At 40.5% G+C, this 19,158-nt stretch overlaps 1 protein-coding gene across 1 annotated transcript in view; it reads left to right on the top strand.

Moving 5' to 3' along the window:
- LOC132401314 (serine incorporator 1-like) overlaps window positions 1–19,158 on the top strand; it is an 87,218-nt gene that overhangs the window by 29,762 nt on the left and 38,298 nt on the right. Inside the window, exons 3-4 of the mRNA XM_059983448.1 lie at window positions 5,020–5,210; window positions 5,671–5,750. Coding sequence (XP_059839431.1) covers window positions 5,020–5,210; window positions 5,671–5,750 — 271 coding nt within the window. The remainder of the gene's footprint in view (window positions 1–5,019; window positions 5,211–5,670; window positions 5,751–19,158) is intronic.

The following is a 19,158-nucleotide window of genomic DNA, read 5'->3' as shown; positions in this document are numbered from 1 at the left end:
CTGGTTGCCTCCTGATGAGGTGTTTCAATGAATAGAACAGTACCAAGTAAACAATCCTTCTCCAAAAGACAATAGCAGTAAATCAATGGCTTTTGTCAGCAGGAGACATTCCACCTTGTGTCTCTGAGCTGTCTCTCTCTCTCATTAACTTTCATGAGCTGTTATCAATAACAACTGCCCTGGCAGATTTCCTTTGTCTCTCATACTTCCTTGATAACAGCATCAAAATAGTAGCGATTTGCGATTCTCCAAAGGGGGGGGGGGGAGCACTCTGCACTCTTCTGCCCATCAGAGTTGTTCATCCTTCGTAACAGTAGCACCTGCTTAGCAGGCCCCCCTCCCCCCTCCCGCCAATCTGAGTCACATGAAGCCACAGGAGCAGGTGGTGGATGGTCGCATGAGCAGCTGGTACACATCACAAATCCTGGTTATGCGACCACAGACGCCAGGCATACAATCTGAAGAGTATTGGTGTCATTCATCTGTAAAGACACCGTCCAGAAGAAAGCAATGGCAAACCATTTCTGTAGAACAATTTGCCAAGCACAATCATGGTAATGGAAAGACCATGATCACCTATGCCAGACAACATGGCACGTAACGAACGAACGAGGTAAACTCAGACAACACACACAAAATGCTGCAGGAACTCAGCAGGCCAGGCAGCATCTACAGAAAAGAGTATAGTCAATGTTTTGAGCCAAGACTCTTCAGTAGGACAGTCATTGCAGAAGTTGATCATATAACCAGAAAGCACCCAACTGGCTAGAAGTACTGGCCCTATAACCCCAGGTGCAATCTGCTAGACATTCAAAGCAGGTTCTGCTATGAGAGACTCCTTGACAATATTATCATATTCATGAGTAGTGCTTGAAAAAGTGAAAATAAAGTATTGGAATCTCATTCAAAATCCAAACAACTCTTGAATATGTAAGAAAAGATTACCTTGAGGGCAGGAAAATTTATTTGTAAGAATTGTTACATTTGGGAGAAATAATCAGTGAGTACCTAAAATAGTTTATTGCATAGAAAGTTATTATCACCCAATAATATTAATCATACAAATGGAAATCAGAAATTCTAATTTGTCAGATTTTCTAATATGGTACAATACTATCAAAAACAGCGGCACATTGATTAGAAAATGAATAAATTGTGGCTGAAAGTTTGTGACATTTGCGCAGACTTATAAAATTATATAATTCTGCAGCCCAATTGGAGCCCATTTGTCCCATTCAGTGTATTTGAGCTCTTTGGAGAACTATTTGCTTTGCTCTTTCTCTCATGTAAGTCTAATGGCAATAGAGCAATGAACCATAAATTGATTTAAAATGTTGGATTGTACTACCCCCTAATAAATCAGAAGAGATCTTCCAAGAGTGGAACAAATTTAAATCTGCCATAAATACATTAAGCAACATAAGGCACTTCCATTTACGCTCTCCATCTCCCGTCAAGAGTTTCAGTTGGAGATGCACTCAGTGCTTTGAGTGAGATTCACTGAACATGGTTTTATTAATGCAGTTGCAACTGGGGATAATGAACAGTACTTTGATTATTAAAAAGTTGCAAGTGATACTGTAGAATTATTTCTAAAATACAAAAATGTGGAGTAGCTGGATGTTCAGTAAACTGAGCATCCTATTAAGTATCTCTTCACTTGTGTAAGCTGCTGGGTTGCTAATTATTTTGAATTTAGGAGAAACAATTTTCAGTTAATCTTATTAGCTATCTTTTGTTTACTTTTTTCCATTCAACCTAGCTGTCAGCCAACTAGAGTCATTGAGAAGTACAGAGTGGAAACAGGCCCTTTGGCCCATCTTGACAATGCCTAAACCATTTAATCTGCCTACTCCCATCTACTTGCACCAGAACCGTAGCCCTCCATACTTCTACTATCCACGTACCTCTTCAAACGTGGTTTAATCATTGAAATCGAGCTTGCATGTACCAATTGTGCTGACTGCTCATTCTACACTCTCACAATCCTCTTAGTGAAGAAGTTTCCCCTCATGTTCCCCTTAAACTTTTCACCTTTCACACTTAACCCATGACCTCTGGCTGTAGTCCCACCCAACTTCAGTGGAAAAAGCTTTGCATTTACCCTATCTATAACCCTCATAAATTTGTATATCTCTGTTAAATCTCCTCTCAGTCTTCTATGTTCTAAGTAACAAAGTCCTAACCTATTTTCTGCCCATTTTTCTAACTTATGCAGATCACTCTGCAAGCCATGATAGCCTTCCTCGCTGCCCACTACACCCCAATTTGGTGTCATCCACAAATTTGCTAATCCAGTTAACCACATTATCATACAGATCGTTGATCATAGATGACAAATAGCAATGGATTCAGCACCGATCCCTGCAGCACACCACTAGTCGCAGGCCTCCAGTCAGCAAGGCAACCATCTACTATCACTCTCTAGCTTCTCCCATAAGGCCAATGTCTAATCTAATTTACTACCTTATCCTGAATGCCAAGCAAAAGAACTTTCTTGACCAATCTCCCATGCAGGACCACATAAAATGCCACGCTAATGTCCATTCAGACAACCTCCATTGTCTTGCCTTCATCAACATCTATAAGATTAGATAGATATGACCTATTATGCATGAAGCCATGCTGACTGTCCTTAATCAGTCCATCTCTATCTAAATACTTACATATATAGACACTTAGAATACCTTCCAATAATTTTCCCACGACTGATATCAGACTCACTGACCTATAATTTCCTGGTTTATGTTTAGAGCCTTTCTTAAACAATAAAAATAATTGGCTATCCTTCAATCCACTGGTACTTCTCCTGTCGCTAAGGATGATTTAAATATCTCTGCTGGGCTGGCAATTACCTCACTTGCTTCCCGTAGGGTCCAGGGGAACACCTTGTTAGGCCATTGAGATCTATCCACCCTGATCTGTCTCGGGATAGCAAACACCTCCTCCTCTATAATCCATACAGGGTCCATGAAGTTGAGCCACATTGCCTCACTTCTATAGATTCAGTATCCATCTCTTGTGTAAATACAGATGCAAAAAAATTTACTTAAGATCGCCCCCATCTGTTTTGGCTCCACATGTGGAATATCATTCTGATCTTCTAGAGACCCAGTTGTGTCTCTTGCAATGCTTTTGCTCATAACATAGCTGTAGAATCCCTTAAGATTCTCAAATTCTGGAAATTTAATCCATTAAAAATTTATTCAGTTTTTTTCTGTGGTGAAATGTTTGAACAAAATCCAACAATTGTTTCTTTCCATTTTATTGTTCCAATTACGTTCTATCTTACAACAATTGCATAAATTTTTGTTTATCTTATGTTTTTCTTGTGGATATTGTGTATCTAATGCTATATTAGCTTATTTAGAACATAGAAACATAGAACGTAGAAAACCTACAGCACAATAAAGGCCCTTCGGCCCACAATGATGTACTGAACATGTACTTACTATGGAAATTACCTCAGGTAACGCATAGCCCTCTATGTTTCTAAGCTCCATGTACCTATCCAAGAGTCTTAAGATACCCTATTGTATCTGCCACCACCACTCTCACTGCAGCCCATTCCATGCACTCACCACTCTCTGCGTAAAAAAAATTAACCCTAACATCTCCTCTGTACCTGCTTCCAAGCACCTTAAAACTGTGCCCTCTCGTGTTGGCTATTTCAGCCCTGGGAAAAAGTCTCTGATGATCCACAAGATCAATGCCTCTCATCATCTTATACACCGCTATCAGGTCGCCTCTCATTCTCCATCTCTGCAAGGAGAAAAGGCCAAGTTCATTCAACCTATTCTCATAAGGCATGCTCCCCAATCCAGGCAACAACCTTGTAAATCTCCTCTGCATCCTTTCTATAGTTCCCTGCTCCTTCCTGTAGTGAGGTGAGCACGGTTCTCCAAGTGGGGTCTGACCAGGTGGTGGGGGGGGGGGGTTATCAATCATGGTAGGCTCATCTAGGAGAAGGAGAACTCTAATTTCAAGCCTCTGCTACCTTGAGGGAAGACCCACTCATGGGGTAGTCTTCAGGAATAAACCCTGAAGAAAAATCTGGACCCAATAAGGCAGTCCACATTGAATTCAGTGCTGCTGACTGGCAACTCCTGTGATGCTGCTGGTGTCAAACTAATCTCTGCCTTTCCTTTGGATTCATCAGCTACATGGAGAGGGGGAGTCTCCTGCATGGGCAACAGCTTACTCTCGATATTGTACTGCCCTGGCTTGCATAATTGCATACTTGCGTCGTCAGCTAGGATGCAATATCCATGCTCAAACCTGACCAATGGAGGGCCTCCTTCTAATGCTCTGTGCCTGTGATTCTGCTGCCAGTATACTTTAATTGAACCTGTGCATACATGTGCTCTTGCAATTAACAACAAACCTGACTTTGACATTGCGTAGGAGGAACTTCGGAATCATCAGGTAGGCAAAAGAGTGATAGGTGTTGCAACCATAGAAAACAGATGAATTGGCTTACAAGTCCATCAGAGATAGGTTTGATCTGAGGTGGTGCAGAAAGAGAGTGGTGTAGTGATGGTCATTGCATTCAAAATTTAAGATTGCGGTCTAGACCCTGAAGAAAGTAATGAATCAAAGAAATTGTAAAACCTGTTCTGAACCCAGCTGGTGACTATCTTAGCAACTGCCTGGAAAAAAAGATCTGCTGTTTTCCCTGGAAAAGGAGTACGGCAATATTTTAGGCACCGGCTGCTCTAGTCATTGGGATCCTATGCACATTAGACAAATTAATTAACTTCCCTGCGACCTTCAGCACAATTATTTTTGGAATCAGTTTTGGAAGTTGCCGGATGGTGTGGATTTTGCATTGCCTGTAAGATGGGCAGCCAGCGTGTTTTCTGGCACAAATGCATATGGGCAATAAAAAGGAATGGAATATTATGCATGCATCTCTGAAGTATGTGGAATAAATATATGACACAGATACTTCAGACATTTTCAAAATATTTTAAATGGTGTTAGTCTCTGAAACAATGTCCCTGAAATATTGTCTTTTAGATTCCAGGATTCTGCGAGTTTGGTTCTAATACCCAGTTGCCTGAAGAGAATCCTGCCATATGCAGAGTGTTGGTTGGTTACAAGTCCGTGTATCGCACCTGCTTTGGAATGGCCACTTTCTTTTTGCTTTTAGCTTTGCTTATGATCAATGTCAGAAATAGCAGAGATCCAAGGGCCCTGGTGCATAACGGGTAAGTTTTCCTTTGGGAGTTGCCTTTTGTATTAAGTTTTGGATCAAGTTTTTAATCATTGCATTGGTCTTAAAAAGAATAAGCTATATTTAAAGACTCATTCTTGACAGAAATCCTTAACTGCATGCAACATAATTTGTAATTTCAATAATTGACTTAGGTTGATGGAAGTTAAAGCTCCTTTCAAAGGTATAGGATTCACTAAGAATTTGTCAATGCTTATTCTTTACTCTTTTGAATGCCAAACAACTCCTAATATTAAAAGGAAATTCATTTTGTATAAAATTAAAATACATGTGAAGTGTGATTGACCTTTGTTAAAATAACCTAAAGGTTTCTTTTACTGTTTGAGTATAAACTATGACACATATTTAAAACATTTGGGATAGTATAACAAGGAATGTTGTGTATAATATAAACTCATTTATAACTAATAATTCCTTTAATATTTTCCTTTCAGTTTCTGGCTATTCAAGTTTGGAGCACTTGTTTCAATTATGGTTGGTGCATTTTATATCCCTGAAGGATATTTCAGCCGAGGTAAGTGTAAAGTTGCTCATCGTGAATGGACTTTAAGATACTTTATAGTACTTTTACATTCAGTATTTGAAACTAAGCTGTGTAAAACTACTATGTCTGAAATCAAAGACACTCTGTGCCAGTAAAGCTCTGTGGGGAGTATTGTAAATCAATTAGTGATTTTAAAATATAGGTTGTAATAGCATGAAAGAAATATTTATGCTCTATAGAGCAAGATTGTTATGGAAAGTGTACTTTGATGAAAGCAATTTGTGGTTACATCAGATTAAATAGTGTTTAATGTTTGATTTCAGTTATATGATTTTAATTGGTTATACTGTATGTGGCAGAAATAGGAAATATGATGACCAATCAAGCTACTACACTAATGTGGCACCCTCAGTTTGTCAGAAAGTACATTTGGTGGATCCCTTCTAATGAAGAAGAAGATGAAGAAGTTCTTACCTGCATGGTTATGCAATTTAGTAATTTATAAGACCATAAGATATAGGAGCAGAATTAGGCCATTTGGCCCATCGAGTATGCTCTGCCATTTCTCTGCTACTCAATCCTGGAATCATTTTTGTAAACATCCTTTGAACCTCCTCCAGATTCAGCACATCCTTTCTAAGATAAGGGGCCCAAGACTGGTTGCAATACTTAAAGTGAGGCCTCACCCATGCTTTATAGTCTCAACATTACATTCCTGCTTTTTATATTCTAGACCTCTTGAAATGAATGCCAACATTGCATTTGCCTTCCTCACCACCAACTCAAACTGCAAGCTAAACTTTAGGGAATCCTGCACAAGGACCCCCAAGTCCCTTTACACCTCAGTTCTTTTTTTTGTATTTTCTCTCCATTTAGAAAAAAGTCAACCCTTCTATTTCTTCCACCACAGTGCATGACCATACACTTCTGGGCACTGTATTCCATCTGGCATTTCTTTGCCCATTTTCCTAATTTGTCTAAGTCCTTCTGTAGCCTCTCTATGTCCTCAAAACTACCTGCTGCTCCAACTACCTTCATATTGTCTGCAAACTTTGCAACCAAGCCATCCATTCCATCATCCAAATCATTGACATATAATATAAAAAGAATCAGTCCCAACACATACTCCTGTGGAACACCAGTAGTCACCAGTAGCCAATCAGAAAAGGCTTGCTTTATTCCCACTCTTCGTCTCCTACCAATCTGCCATTGTTTTACCCATGCTAGAATACTTCCTGTAATACCATGGGCTTGTAGTTTGTTAAGCAGCCTCATGTGTTAAAAAGTCCAACTACACAACATCAACCAACTCTCCTTTGTCTATCTTACTTGTTATCTTTTCAAAGAATTCCAACAGATTTGTCAGGCAAGCTTTTCCTTTGAGGAAACCATGCTGACTATGGCCTATTTTATTATGTTCCTGCAAGTACCCCGAGATGTTATCCTTAACAATCGACTCCAATATGCTCCCAACCACTGAGGTCAGACTAACTGGCCTATAGTTTTCTTTCTTCTGCCTCTCTCACTTCTTGAAGACTAGAATGACATTTGCAGTTTTCCAGTCTTTTGGAAGCTTGTGAATCTTGAGAGATCATTATGAATGCCTCCGTGAACTTGTCAGCAATCTCTTTCAGAACTCTGGGGTGTACACCATCTGGTCCAGGTGACTTTTCTACCTTCAGACCTTTCAGTTCTCAAGAGACTTCTCTCTAGTTATGGTAACTCCACACACTTCATGCCCCAACACCTGGAACTTCCACCCATGAAGACTGACGCAAAATACTTATTCAGTTCATCTGCCATTTCCTTGTCCCCCATTACTACCTTTCCGGCATCATTTTCCAGTGGTCCAATAGCCACTCTCACCTCTCTTTCACACTTTATGTATCTGAAGAAACTTTTGGTATCTTCTTTAATATTATTGGCTAGCTTACTTTTGTATTCCCACTTTACCTTCTTCGTGACTTTTTTAGTTGCCTTCTGTTGCTTTTTAAAAGCCTCCCAATCCTCTAACTTTCCACAAACTTTTGCTCTATTATATGCCCTCTGTTTGGCTTTTATATTGGTTTTGAGTTCTCTTGTTAGCCATGGTTGTGTCATCTTTTCTTGAGAATAATTTTTCCTCTTTGGGATGTATATATCCCATGTATATATCCAATATATGTGTATATTACAAATATGTACCATGGAGTGTGATGATGTCTCAACTTGTAAGGCATGACTACCACATGAAGTTTGACTATACTTAGTTGTGATCAATCAGTTACCTAATATGTCATGTCTTTTTTGAGTAACTCTAGTAGTCTGTCTTTAGAGATGAGTACCAGAGAATAGAATGTAATAAAATCAACCAGCAGTTCATGAAGCAATAGACCTGTTAATCATCAGCTTCCATCTGCACTATGAATGATTGCTAGGTATTCACAAGTTTGCTGACAAAAGATTCTGGAAATCAGTATGTAGACCCCATTGACAAGAAAGATGAGCATGTAGAGAACATGGTTACAAAGACTTGAGTTCAGCAAGATAGTATTTTTGTACTTTTAAAATATAATATTCTTCCACTTAGGATTCCCTTTGTTGTGATGATATAATATGCTTGTCCTATTCCAACCCTAGATAACTTTTTGGAGAACAACTGTTCTGTTTGTTGTCAGGCGCACTGCTGATCGTTAAGCAGGTTATCATAGACCACATCCAGTGGTATAATGTCCATCCATGATTTGCATTCCTTTCATCCTTGGGCTTCATTGTTGGAGTGGAATTTAAAAGGAATCTGTCTCTTCTGAGCATCATCACATAATCTACTCAGTCCTGTTGGGGCTCTCTCCTGCAATTCTTCTGCCTGGACATCAATGGATAATTTGTTGTGGCCTATTGCACTGAAAAGAAATTACTTTTCTACCCTGCTCTCTCTTTCACGTAGTCCATCTCATTACTTCCTTTGTACTAATATTCTTTATGTCATGTCCATTCCTTCTCCCCACTTACATGCAGTTTAAAGCTCACTTATTTTCTCTCTTAACCATTTCATTGTCAGACCTGCACAGCAGGCACCTCCCAATCTCCATCCAACTAACATGAATCACCTGCCACTTGTTTACAACTTGTCACCTGCAGCCTATTTAAACCCAGCTCTAATCCACAGTCCTTGATCACCCATCAAACTAGTCACCTTAAATAGTTGCTCCTATCCTTCAGTTCTCTTGTTGCCTTGTTGTTTTATATATCTGTTCTCTCTTGTTTCGTGGCCCCTCCTGACTTACTATTTTTCAGTTTATTATTAAAAACATCACTCACTGCTAAATCGTCTCTGCTACTCTGTATTTGAGTCAACCATCCTCTATTTCAGAGTATTTGCCCCAGAATATTAACACTGTTTTGATTTACTTTAATTTGCTTGATTTTCTAAGTGTTTCCAGCAAGTCCCACCTATCCTTTGATTTCTCACATGGCAGCTCTTCAGGGCTGGGTCAGAAGGCTTGATTACCATAGCGTAGCAGGGAACAACTTGCAGTTTCTTTCAAGATACTTTCAGTAAATGCATTTTGGACTAGTTATTTATAAGATCTTGAAATTGTACCTTATTTATAATGAAACTGCACGGAAAGTGGTGGATACAGCCCAGTCCATTACAGGCAAAGCCTTCCTTACCACTGAGCACACTTACAAGAATTGCTGCCACCAGAGAGTAGCATTCGTTATCAAGGACCTCACATTCTTCTTGCTACTGCCATCAGGCAGGAGCTACAGAAATCTTAGGCTTCACACCACCATGTTCAGGAACGGTTATTGCCTGACAGCCGTGACACTCTTGAAATGGCATAGATAACTTCACTCATCTCTACTCCAAATTGATTCCACAACCGACAGACTCACTTTCAAGAACTCTACAAGTCACGTTCTCAGTATTATTTATTTAATTTCATTTGCACAATTTGTCTTCTTTTGTAAATTGAGTTGTTTGTCAGTCTTTATTTATGTATAGATTTTCATAAATTCTATTCTATTTCTTTATTTTCCTGTAAATGCCTTCAAGGACTTGAATCTCAAGGTAGTATGTGGTGACATATATGTACTTTGATAATATTTACTTTGACTTTAAATATACTTAACCTAGCCCCATAGTGACTAAATGTTTGTTTGCAAAAGTAAACTTCATATCTCTCAACCACCTCTTCAAGATTTTCCCTGTGTCTTTATAGTATCTTATCTGTAGTCTGTGGCACTAGGAGATTTGCTGACAAATATGACAGCTGTAATGTACATTCACCCAATTAGCATGACTGAATTTCATCCCTCTTTGAATTCTTCAATACCACAACACTAGCTTCTATTGAACTGGACCATCATGTCATTGCACAGAAAAAAGGCCCTGGTTCTGCTGTGAGGAGGAAGAGAGGGCAAGTATTAAAATGATTAGCTGTTTGTAACATGTGCATCAAAACATTCTGTGAAGGGCATTCATGAGGAAATCTGCAGGTGCTGGAAATTCAAACAACACACACAAAATGCTGGTTGAACACAACAGGCCAGGCAGCATCTCTAGGAAGAAGTACAGCTGACGGTTCGTATTGAGATCCTTCCTCAGGAAAAACATTTATGACCACATGGTCCAAATGTGTGCTGGGGCAGCCTGCAAGAGTCACCACGTTTCTGGCGCCAACAGAGCATGCCCTCAACTTACTAGTGCTAATGTCTACATCTTTGCCATGTAGGAGGAAACTGGAGCACAGAGGAAATCCACACAGTCGGGGAGGGGGGGGGGAATATATACTCCTTACAGATGGCAGTGGGTATTGATCACAAATTGTTGATCAATAGCTATTACCATATATTAATAGCTATTAAAGTTAAGATTGATAGTAAATTCTTCCTTGTCCTCGATGACCTTTATTGCAATTCTTGAGTTTTAGGATAAATGTTCAAAGTGGGGTCCCAGAGTGGTACCGTATTTCCAAAGATATTACAAGTATTCAAGATATTACTAGTGAATGATATCCATGCCCAGCACATGGAAATTATCCACATATTGATGGTAGCCTATGGTTGCTTGTTGGTTCCTAAGGTAGTCATAGCTCGGGGTGATAGTGGGGATAAGCTCCCACTACCTGTAAAGTGCTCCTAATGGCGTGCCTCTCTGACAGCCTCTAACGACCAAGTCCAACTCTTGGCCTTCACGTGTGGCTTCGCTACTAGGCCCAGCAGAACTGTTTCTACTGATAAGAGATGGGCAAAGGTGGACCATTGGCACCTCAAAACCAATTGCTTTGGGCAGGTGGGGCTCATCAGCCTTGGCTGGCAGCCCGCATATTGAGAAAGAGTTTAAACCTCCGCTGCCTTGCGGCCATACCCACCCATAGGAAAGGCTTCAGGAGTAAACCCTGAGGAAGAAATCCGGAGCTGGGGACCCTAAAGCAGTTTGATGTTGTTTATAACTTCACTCTGGCACCCTCTGCGACAACACTGGTGCCAAGCTGTATCGATGATTGCCCTTCCCTTGGACTACATCAGTGACGTGGAGAGGGGGATCCCGCTGCATGGGCAACAGCCGGTTCTTCAAATCGTTCCACCCAGGTTTGCACCCTGGAGAGGACACGGTCCACCAGAGATGCAAACCCATGATCCCCTGGGATCAAAGTCTGCCTACTACTACTAGTGGCCTTCAGTGTTCAGGACATTGATGATCTCCTGAGGCCGCTCTCAGTGTGCAAGGACTACAAGCACAGCTGTCCACAGATGCACTACAAACATGGCATTGGCCTGCTCATCCCTTCCTTTCAGGATCAGAGTGGTTGGTGATGCTGCCATTTGGGTCATGTACCTATGCAGAGGCTCTGTGATCAGTTCCTGCTAGTCGTGCACTCCCAAATCAGAATCATATTTATTATCACTGACTATCATGATGTGAAACTTGTGATTGTGTGCCAGTAGTTCAATGCAAAGATATAATATTGCTGAAAATTACAAAAAAATGCAATTAGAATTCATTAAGGCCTTTAAATAAATTGCAAATCTGCAGCAATCTATCTTCACCTTTAGAAATCTCTTGTAATACTCTATGCCCCTTCTGTCTCTGCCCCTATCCTCCTTGCACAGCTTTTCCAGGAAGTCAGTTGAACTTCCTTGTGAGTGTTGAATGTTCTGAAACTATTTATTCATCTCCCCCCTTGTTTCTAGCTGTATCCACGCATTTGCAAGCCTTAAAACATTTTGTTACTGAAATTTCACTAAGATTCAAATTGCCTTCCACTGGCAGAAGACCAGCAGACCATGTAGGGAAATGGCAGAAAGATCTGTATCACCATTACTTTGAAGATCCCCTAATCTTCTTGTGGAGTTGAATGCTGTTAAATTTTAGTTTCTTCTTAAAGTACTCTGCTTTAAGTTAGAAAATAGTACTTTAGGTGGTGATGAGTATAGTAGGTTGGATTATTGTTTCCAGACATATCTTCAAAGTTCAATGTAAGTTTATTATCAAACTACATGTATGTCACCATATACAACCTTGCAATTCATTTTCTTGTGAGCATACTCAATAAATTCAATAACCATAAGAGAATCAATGAAAGACTGAACCAACAGGGCAGACAACCAGTGTGGAAAAGGCAACAACATGTCAAATACTAAAAGAAAGAAATAAAGAGAAATAATAATAATAACAAATAAAAAAAGAAATGATTATCGAGAACATGAGATGAAGAGTCCTTGAAAGTGAGTCCATACGTTGTGGGAACAGTTCTGTCATGTGTCAAGTGAAGTTCAGTGAAGTTATCCCTTTTGGTTCAAGAGCCTGTGAGTTGAGCGGTAATAGCTGTTCCTGAACCTGGCCATGTGGACTCTGAGGCTCCTGTACCTTCTTCCTGATGGCAGCAGCAAGAGGAGTCTATAGCTGGGATGATGGAGGTCCCTGATGATGGATGCTGCTTTCCTGCGATGACACTCTGTGTAGATGTGCTCAATGGTGGGGATGGCTTTGCTTGTGTTGGACTGGGCCATATCTACTACTTTTTGTAGGATTTTCTGTACAAGGACATTGATGTTTCTATTCCAGGCTGTGATGCAGTCTGTCAATATACTCTCCTTGACATATCTATCGAAGAATCTTGGGAATAGAGCAAATTTGCTTTCATTAGACTAATGCTCGTAGATTATGCCTTTAATTTTTTGATGAACTAATGGATAGAGTTGATAAGTGTAATGCAGTTGATGTAGTGTAATGGACTTCCAGAATGCTTTTAATAACGTGCTACTTAAAGGCTTATAGGTAAAATTGAAACGTATGACACAATCAGAGAGTAATAACATGAATATGAAATTAGGCGAGTAATAGAGCACAGAGGATCATGGCAAATTCTCGTTTTTCGTTCTGGGGAAAGGTTTGTCATGGCAATTCCCAGAGATTAGTGTTAGATCCCTTGATTTTTAAATATCTATATTAGTGGTCTAGACTGTGTGTGCAAGGCAATATTTCTAAGTACAACTGACAGTACGGTGATTACAACATATTGAAGAGAATAGCGATGTTTTGCAGAAGGGTATAAATAAACAGGTAGAATGGTCACATGAGGTGATGCATTTTCCTGGGAAGAATGGGAAGGGGCAACATAGAATAAAGAATGCTGTTCTAAAAGTGTTGTAAGAAACAGAGAAATTTGTACAAATTATTGAAAGAAGAAGGTCAGATTGAGAAATTGATTAATATGGCCCATGGCCTGTGTCAAAAAGAAGCAGGGAATATAAAAATAGGATAATTATGAGAAGCCATTATGGTACGCTAATATAACGGTTAACATGATGCTTTACAGCGTTAGCTGTAAGATCAGGGTTCGATTCCCACTTCTGTATGTAATAAGTCCGTATGTTCTCTCCGTGACTGTGTGGGTTTACTCGTGGTTCTCCAGTTTTCTCCCACATTCCAGAGATTACTGCTTATGATGAGTAAGATGTGGGCATGCTATGTTAGTGCTGGAAACATGCCAAGGGTTGTGGTCATTAACAGAAACAGTGCATTTCGCTGTATGTCTCGATGTATGTGACAAATAAAGTTAATCTTTACCTTTAAGGATGTGAAGGCACTAGGGGAGGTCCAGAAGAGAGATACAAGAGCAGTTCCTGGTATGGGGCACTACAATTACTTTGCTAGGTTAAGGAAACTGAGGCTGCTTTTTGAAGAAGAGAATGCTGAAGGAGATTTGATAGATGTGGATGAAACAAGAAATGGAAATAGGGAATGGAAACAAGAAAGTAGGGGGAGGGGAGAAATTACTGGAAGTTAGAGAAATCAATGTTCATGCCGTCATGTTGAAAACTACTCAGACAACATATGAGGTGTTGCTTCTCTATCATCATTGTGGTAGTAGTGGACCGACATGTCGGAATGGGAATAGGGATTATAATTAAAATGGTTGGCCACTGGGAAATTCTGCTTGTTATGGACAGAGTGAAGGTGCCTGACAAAGCCGTCACCCAATAGCCCATGCACAGATTTCCATGTTCATCTAATCCTATACCATGGCCTTATTGTTAACTCCACTTTCCAGTTTCCCAACGTATGCTGCTGACCTTCATATCAAAACTATTATACATTTTAAATGTTATAAATCATCAAAGGGAACAGGCAATAAAATCAAAATTTCATCCCAAAATTTTTTATGGGTTGAAAACAATGAACTGGGGAAGATAGAATGGCAAGAGGACCAAGTTTTGCTAAAAGCAATATTATATTAATGTAATAATTCCTGATTATAGGATTATTAGTCCTTGCTTAAATGGTGTTGTTATTCTGAATCCTACACGAATTCTCGTAACCTTTTATGAGTTAGGTCATTGGTGTCCTGGATGGATCTGTTGATTTAAAATTGATTAAAAAGGAAATATAACCTATTCTTCTTTCATTTCCTGATGCACTTTTGCACTAAATGCTTAATTGAATACCCTTGTGCCTATGGCAAGGACAGTAAATTCAATTAGTGGTTTATAGTATCTGCATTTTAAGTTATGTACTGGAAGTTGATATGACACTGAAGTGAAAGTCTCTTTGTAAGACATGCATCAGATCCAACTATTTCGGAAAATCAAAGCAGTGTTTTCACTTTGTGGACGGTTTGTATTTCAGTGGTTTCTTGTCATTTGTTCTCATATTTTAAATAAGTGAGTCGATCTTTTATGGGTTTACATGGTCTCCCACACACACCTCCAACCTTCCTACATCTACAAATTCCAGATGCTGTTAAAGTATTGTAATCTCAACCCAAGAACCAAAACATTTGCTTACTTTCAAAATTATTGATCAGATTGCATGAAAAATACACCAAAATGGTTATTTTTCTGGAAAAAAAACCCATTCATTTTGACAAACCAGAACTAACGTGCTCCTCTGACCAAAAGGCTGTCTGAACTAATGAATATTTTCATCTGTTTTATTACCCCCTTTAACCTACTCTGAGATCAATCCAACCCTTCTCTCTCACATAGCCCTTCATATTTTTATCATCCATGTGCCTATCTAAGAGTTGGTTAAATGTCCTTAATGTATCTGCCTCTACCACTACACCAGGCAATGTGTTCCACACACCCACTGTAAAAATGAAGCTACCTCTGCATCCCCTCTATACTTTCCTCCAAACACCTTAAAGCAATACCTCCCCCCCCCCTCCACACACACTCATATTAACCATTTCTATCCTGAGAAGACATCTCTGGCTATGCACTCGATCTATGCCCCTTACCGTCGTTTACACCTCTATCAAGTCAACTATCATCTCCTTTGCTCCAAAGAGAATTGCCTTAGCTTTCTCAGCCTACTTTCATATGACATGCTGTCTAATCCAGACAGCATCCTGGCAAACCTCCTCTGCACCCTCTCTAAAGCTTCTAAATCCTTCCTATAATGAGGTGACCAAAACTGAACACAAGTGAGGTCTAACTGGGGGTTTAGAGTTGCAACATCACCTAATGGCTTTTGAACTCAATTTCTTGACTAATGAAGGGGAACACGTCATATACCTTCTTAATCACCCTATCAACCTGTGAGTGGTAAATTGTCCTGTTCTTACAAAAGACATACTTCATGATTGCAGCAACTGTTTGGAGTTTTATGTCCAAAGTTGAACTAGAACTGTGATACCTTGAGCAGTGACTGAATGGTGAGACAGAATTCATTAGGATTTTCAGGTAATGCAGTGAGAGCTTTGGTGCAGGACAAGGAGGATACTTATCTTGTTGGTAATGAGACACGAAGTCCAAGAATATTCACTCCTTGATAAGATGTAAGGCTGGCAAATGCCAGTTCTGGAAGTACTGCTCAATTGCAGAGCAATGTAGGAAGAGATACAGCCTTTCCTAATTTGCTACAGTTACCATGTTCATGGTATACCAATTACATCATCCCTCAATTCATTACAATCATGTCAACTGTCTTTCAAAAAATATTTTGTCAGTCAGTTCTCACCTCAACTGCACAATTCATTATTTCTCATACATGGATTTAGTTCTATTGCAAGCATAGCCATAACTGATGGCTTATCCTCACTAGAAGTTATTCTCCCAGGACAAGTCACAGTACCCAAAGATATTCTGTGCTTTTCCGTGGAACACATCTTGCTTTCTTCCCGGGTTAGAGTGCTGCTGGGTGGCTGGGTGGAGTTATGTCTCTACCAAAGGAAGAGTAAGGCGCTCCTTCCCTCCGCTAGTCTGGAGGTCACTCTTGGGCAAGGTGTAGCTCCTGCTTAGCCACCCCCTCCCCATCCCCTCCCTGCCTCAGTCTGGGTCATGTGAAGCCATGGAAGTAGGTGGTGGTGGATGATTGTATAAGCAGCTGGTGGATATCACTTGTCCTGGTTATGCAACCACTGACACGAGGCAGACAGTTTCTGAAGAGTATTAATATAACCTGGGGTCACTTGTCTTGTAAAGGCACTGCCCAGAAGAAGGCAATGGGAAACCACTTCTGTAGAAAATTTGCCAAGAATAATCATGGTCATACAACCTGGCACATAATGAATGCTGGTGCATAACAGCAGGCAGAAGCAATGAATGGACTTTTAGCCCTCAAGGAGGAGATAGTGGTGGCCATTTTGGGAACAAGCAGCACTAAGCCTCTTCTTATAGTGATGTTGAAAAGGTTGACAGTGAAATATCACGATATAATTCCTCTCTCATCCCACTTTTCTCTCAGCCCTCAATCTGCTCTGGACATCTAGGCGAAGATGGTAAGTGCAAGCACTTCTTCGTCTCTCACCATTCCCCTCTTCATTTTTGTGTGTTATTTCTGTTGCCCAGGATTGAGGATTCAACCTAGTAGTGGAAAGATGATAAGAGCGAAGTCAAGATGGAGACATCATGACTTTATCTCACAGTTTGACTCTGGAAAACAAGGAGGTAGATACATGTTTGAAAGATCAGAGAATAGAGGGAAATGTGGAACTGGCATAGGAGACAAGATGAAGCATGGGGTGGAATAGCCATGATCATAAATGGCAGTGGAGGTTTGAAATACAAAGCGACAAACTCCTCTACCTCTGTTCTCATATTAGAGGACAGGTTATGGGAGGAATCTGCAGCTTTCCAATACAGTGTTTGTGTGCTCAGAGGAGATTGGCTATAGGAGAGAAGTTGGCTGTAAACTGCAGGGTGACATTGCAATTTGGTTGTGCCTCAGATGTAGAGGAAGATTGTAATGGGGTAGGCTACAGATGGTTGTGTAGTGCCGAAATCTAAATGGTTGGTGCAATGGGAAATATGGAAAAGTCGGTCAGAAAGTTGTCACGTTGCTGCTGCACTTTTCCATGTTTGCCATTGACCATCGGACCATAATACCGTAAGACATAGGATCAGAATTAGGCCATTCAGTTTATTGAGTCTGCTCTGCCATTACATCACTGCTAATTCATCATTCTTCTCGACACCACTTTCTTGCCTTCTCCCTGTAACCTTTAAAGCCCTTACTAATCAAGAACCAATCAACTTCTGCTTTAAATATACCCAATAACTTTAACTCCATAGCTGTCTGAGGCAATGAATTCAACAGATTCACCACCCTCTGGCTAAAGAAAAACCTCCTCATCTTTGTTCCAATGGGAGGTCCTATTCTATTCTGAGACTGTGCCCTCTGGTCCTAGATTCCCTCATAACAGGAAACTTCTTTTCCACATCCACTCTGTCTCGTCCTTTCAAGTTTCAATGGGTTTCAATGAGCTTTCCCCTCATTTTTCTAATGTTCTTCTTCATTGCATCCATACTCTCAAGCATGGAGTTACTGCTCACCTCCACCAGGTGATTTTAGGAACTCAGCCTGAAGCTGTTTGTTCACCTTCCATTTTGTCTCGTACCATGAGTGTTTGTGCGAGATGTGCACTGCAGGAGTTTGAAACTGCTCTGCTGCTGATGTAATGAGGGGTGTGCATAGTGTGACTTCTTCTGAAGTTGTTAACTCTCTCCTTTGTTGAGTTGACAATGAGGAAGACGTTATCTGCCTGGCTCCAGACCTCAAGCTCCACCACCTCCTTTTCGTAGGCCATCTCATCGTTGGCGGTGGTGAGCCCCACCACTGTTGTGTCACCGGCGAACCTGACAATGTGATTGCTTCAGTATTTGGCCGTGCAGTTGAGCATAGTGTACAGCGACAGGCTTATCTCACAGCCCTGGGGGCAGGAGTACCTGTGTTGAGTATGATGGGGAGGGAGGATCATTTGTGCATCCTGACTATCTAAGGTCTGTTGATTAAGAAATCCAACATTCAATTACCCAGTAGACCGAGGACTAGGAGTTTGTTCACCAAGGTCTGTGGGACAATTGTGTTGACTGCCGAACTGAAATCCAGAAAGAGCATTCTGAAGTAAGTGTCCTGGTTTTCTAGATGTGTCAGGACGAGGTGCGTGACAAATGCTGTTGTAGCTTTCGTGCGGTGATTCTGTCTGTAAGCACATTGGTGACTGTCTAGTGTAGCACGAATGGAGTTTTTGGTATTACTTGCCGTTCCAAGCTCTTTATGATGATTGGTTCCGGTGCCACTGGCCACGGACAGATGTTCTTGAATTTTTTGTGTATTGGCAGTCTTTGCCCTCTTGCTGAAGTTTCTCCTGGCTGTTCTGAGAGCTGTGTCCTACGTAATGCCTTGATGGAATACATGAATTTGAATTGTGTCATTAATTTTCAATTGTATTTTTGTTTATGTTGTTGGGAAGAAGGTGACATGACAATCAGTGATAGGTGAAGAAATGTAGGAGGGTTGAAAAGGTCAAGAGTGCTGTTGGACTATTTGTTCAAAAGAAGTCTTAGAGTCATAGAAGAGTACAGTGCAGAAGCAGACCCTTTGGCCCATCTAGCCCATGCTGAGCCATTTAAAAGGTAGTGAGGACTAAGTCAGAGAAGCAAAGATTTAAAATGCTGTGCAAAAGCAGCTATTGAGAAATAAGGCATGTTTTCACAGATAATA

Source organism: Hypanus sabinus, chromosome 1 (assembly GCF_030144855.1).
Source record: "Hypanus sabinus isolate sHypSab1 chromosome 1, sHypSab1.hap1, whole genome shotgun sequence".
Taxonomy (NCBI): Eukaryota; Metazoa; Chordata; class Chondrichthyes; order Myliobatiformes; family Dasyatidae; genus Hypanus; species Hypanus sabinus.
Note: the sequence above shows the minus strand (reverse complement) of the source record. Positions and strands in the feature narration are given on the sequence as shown.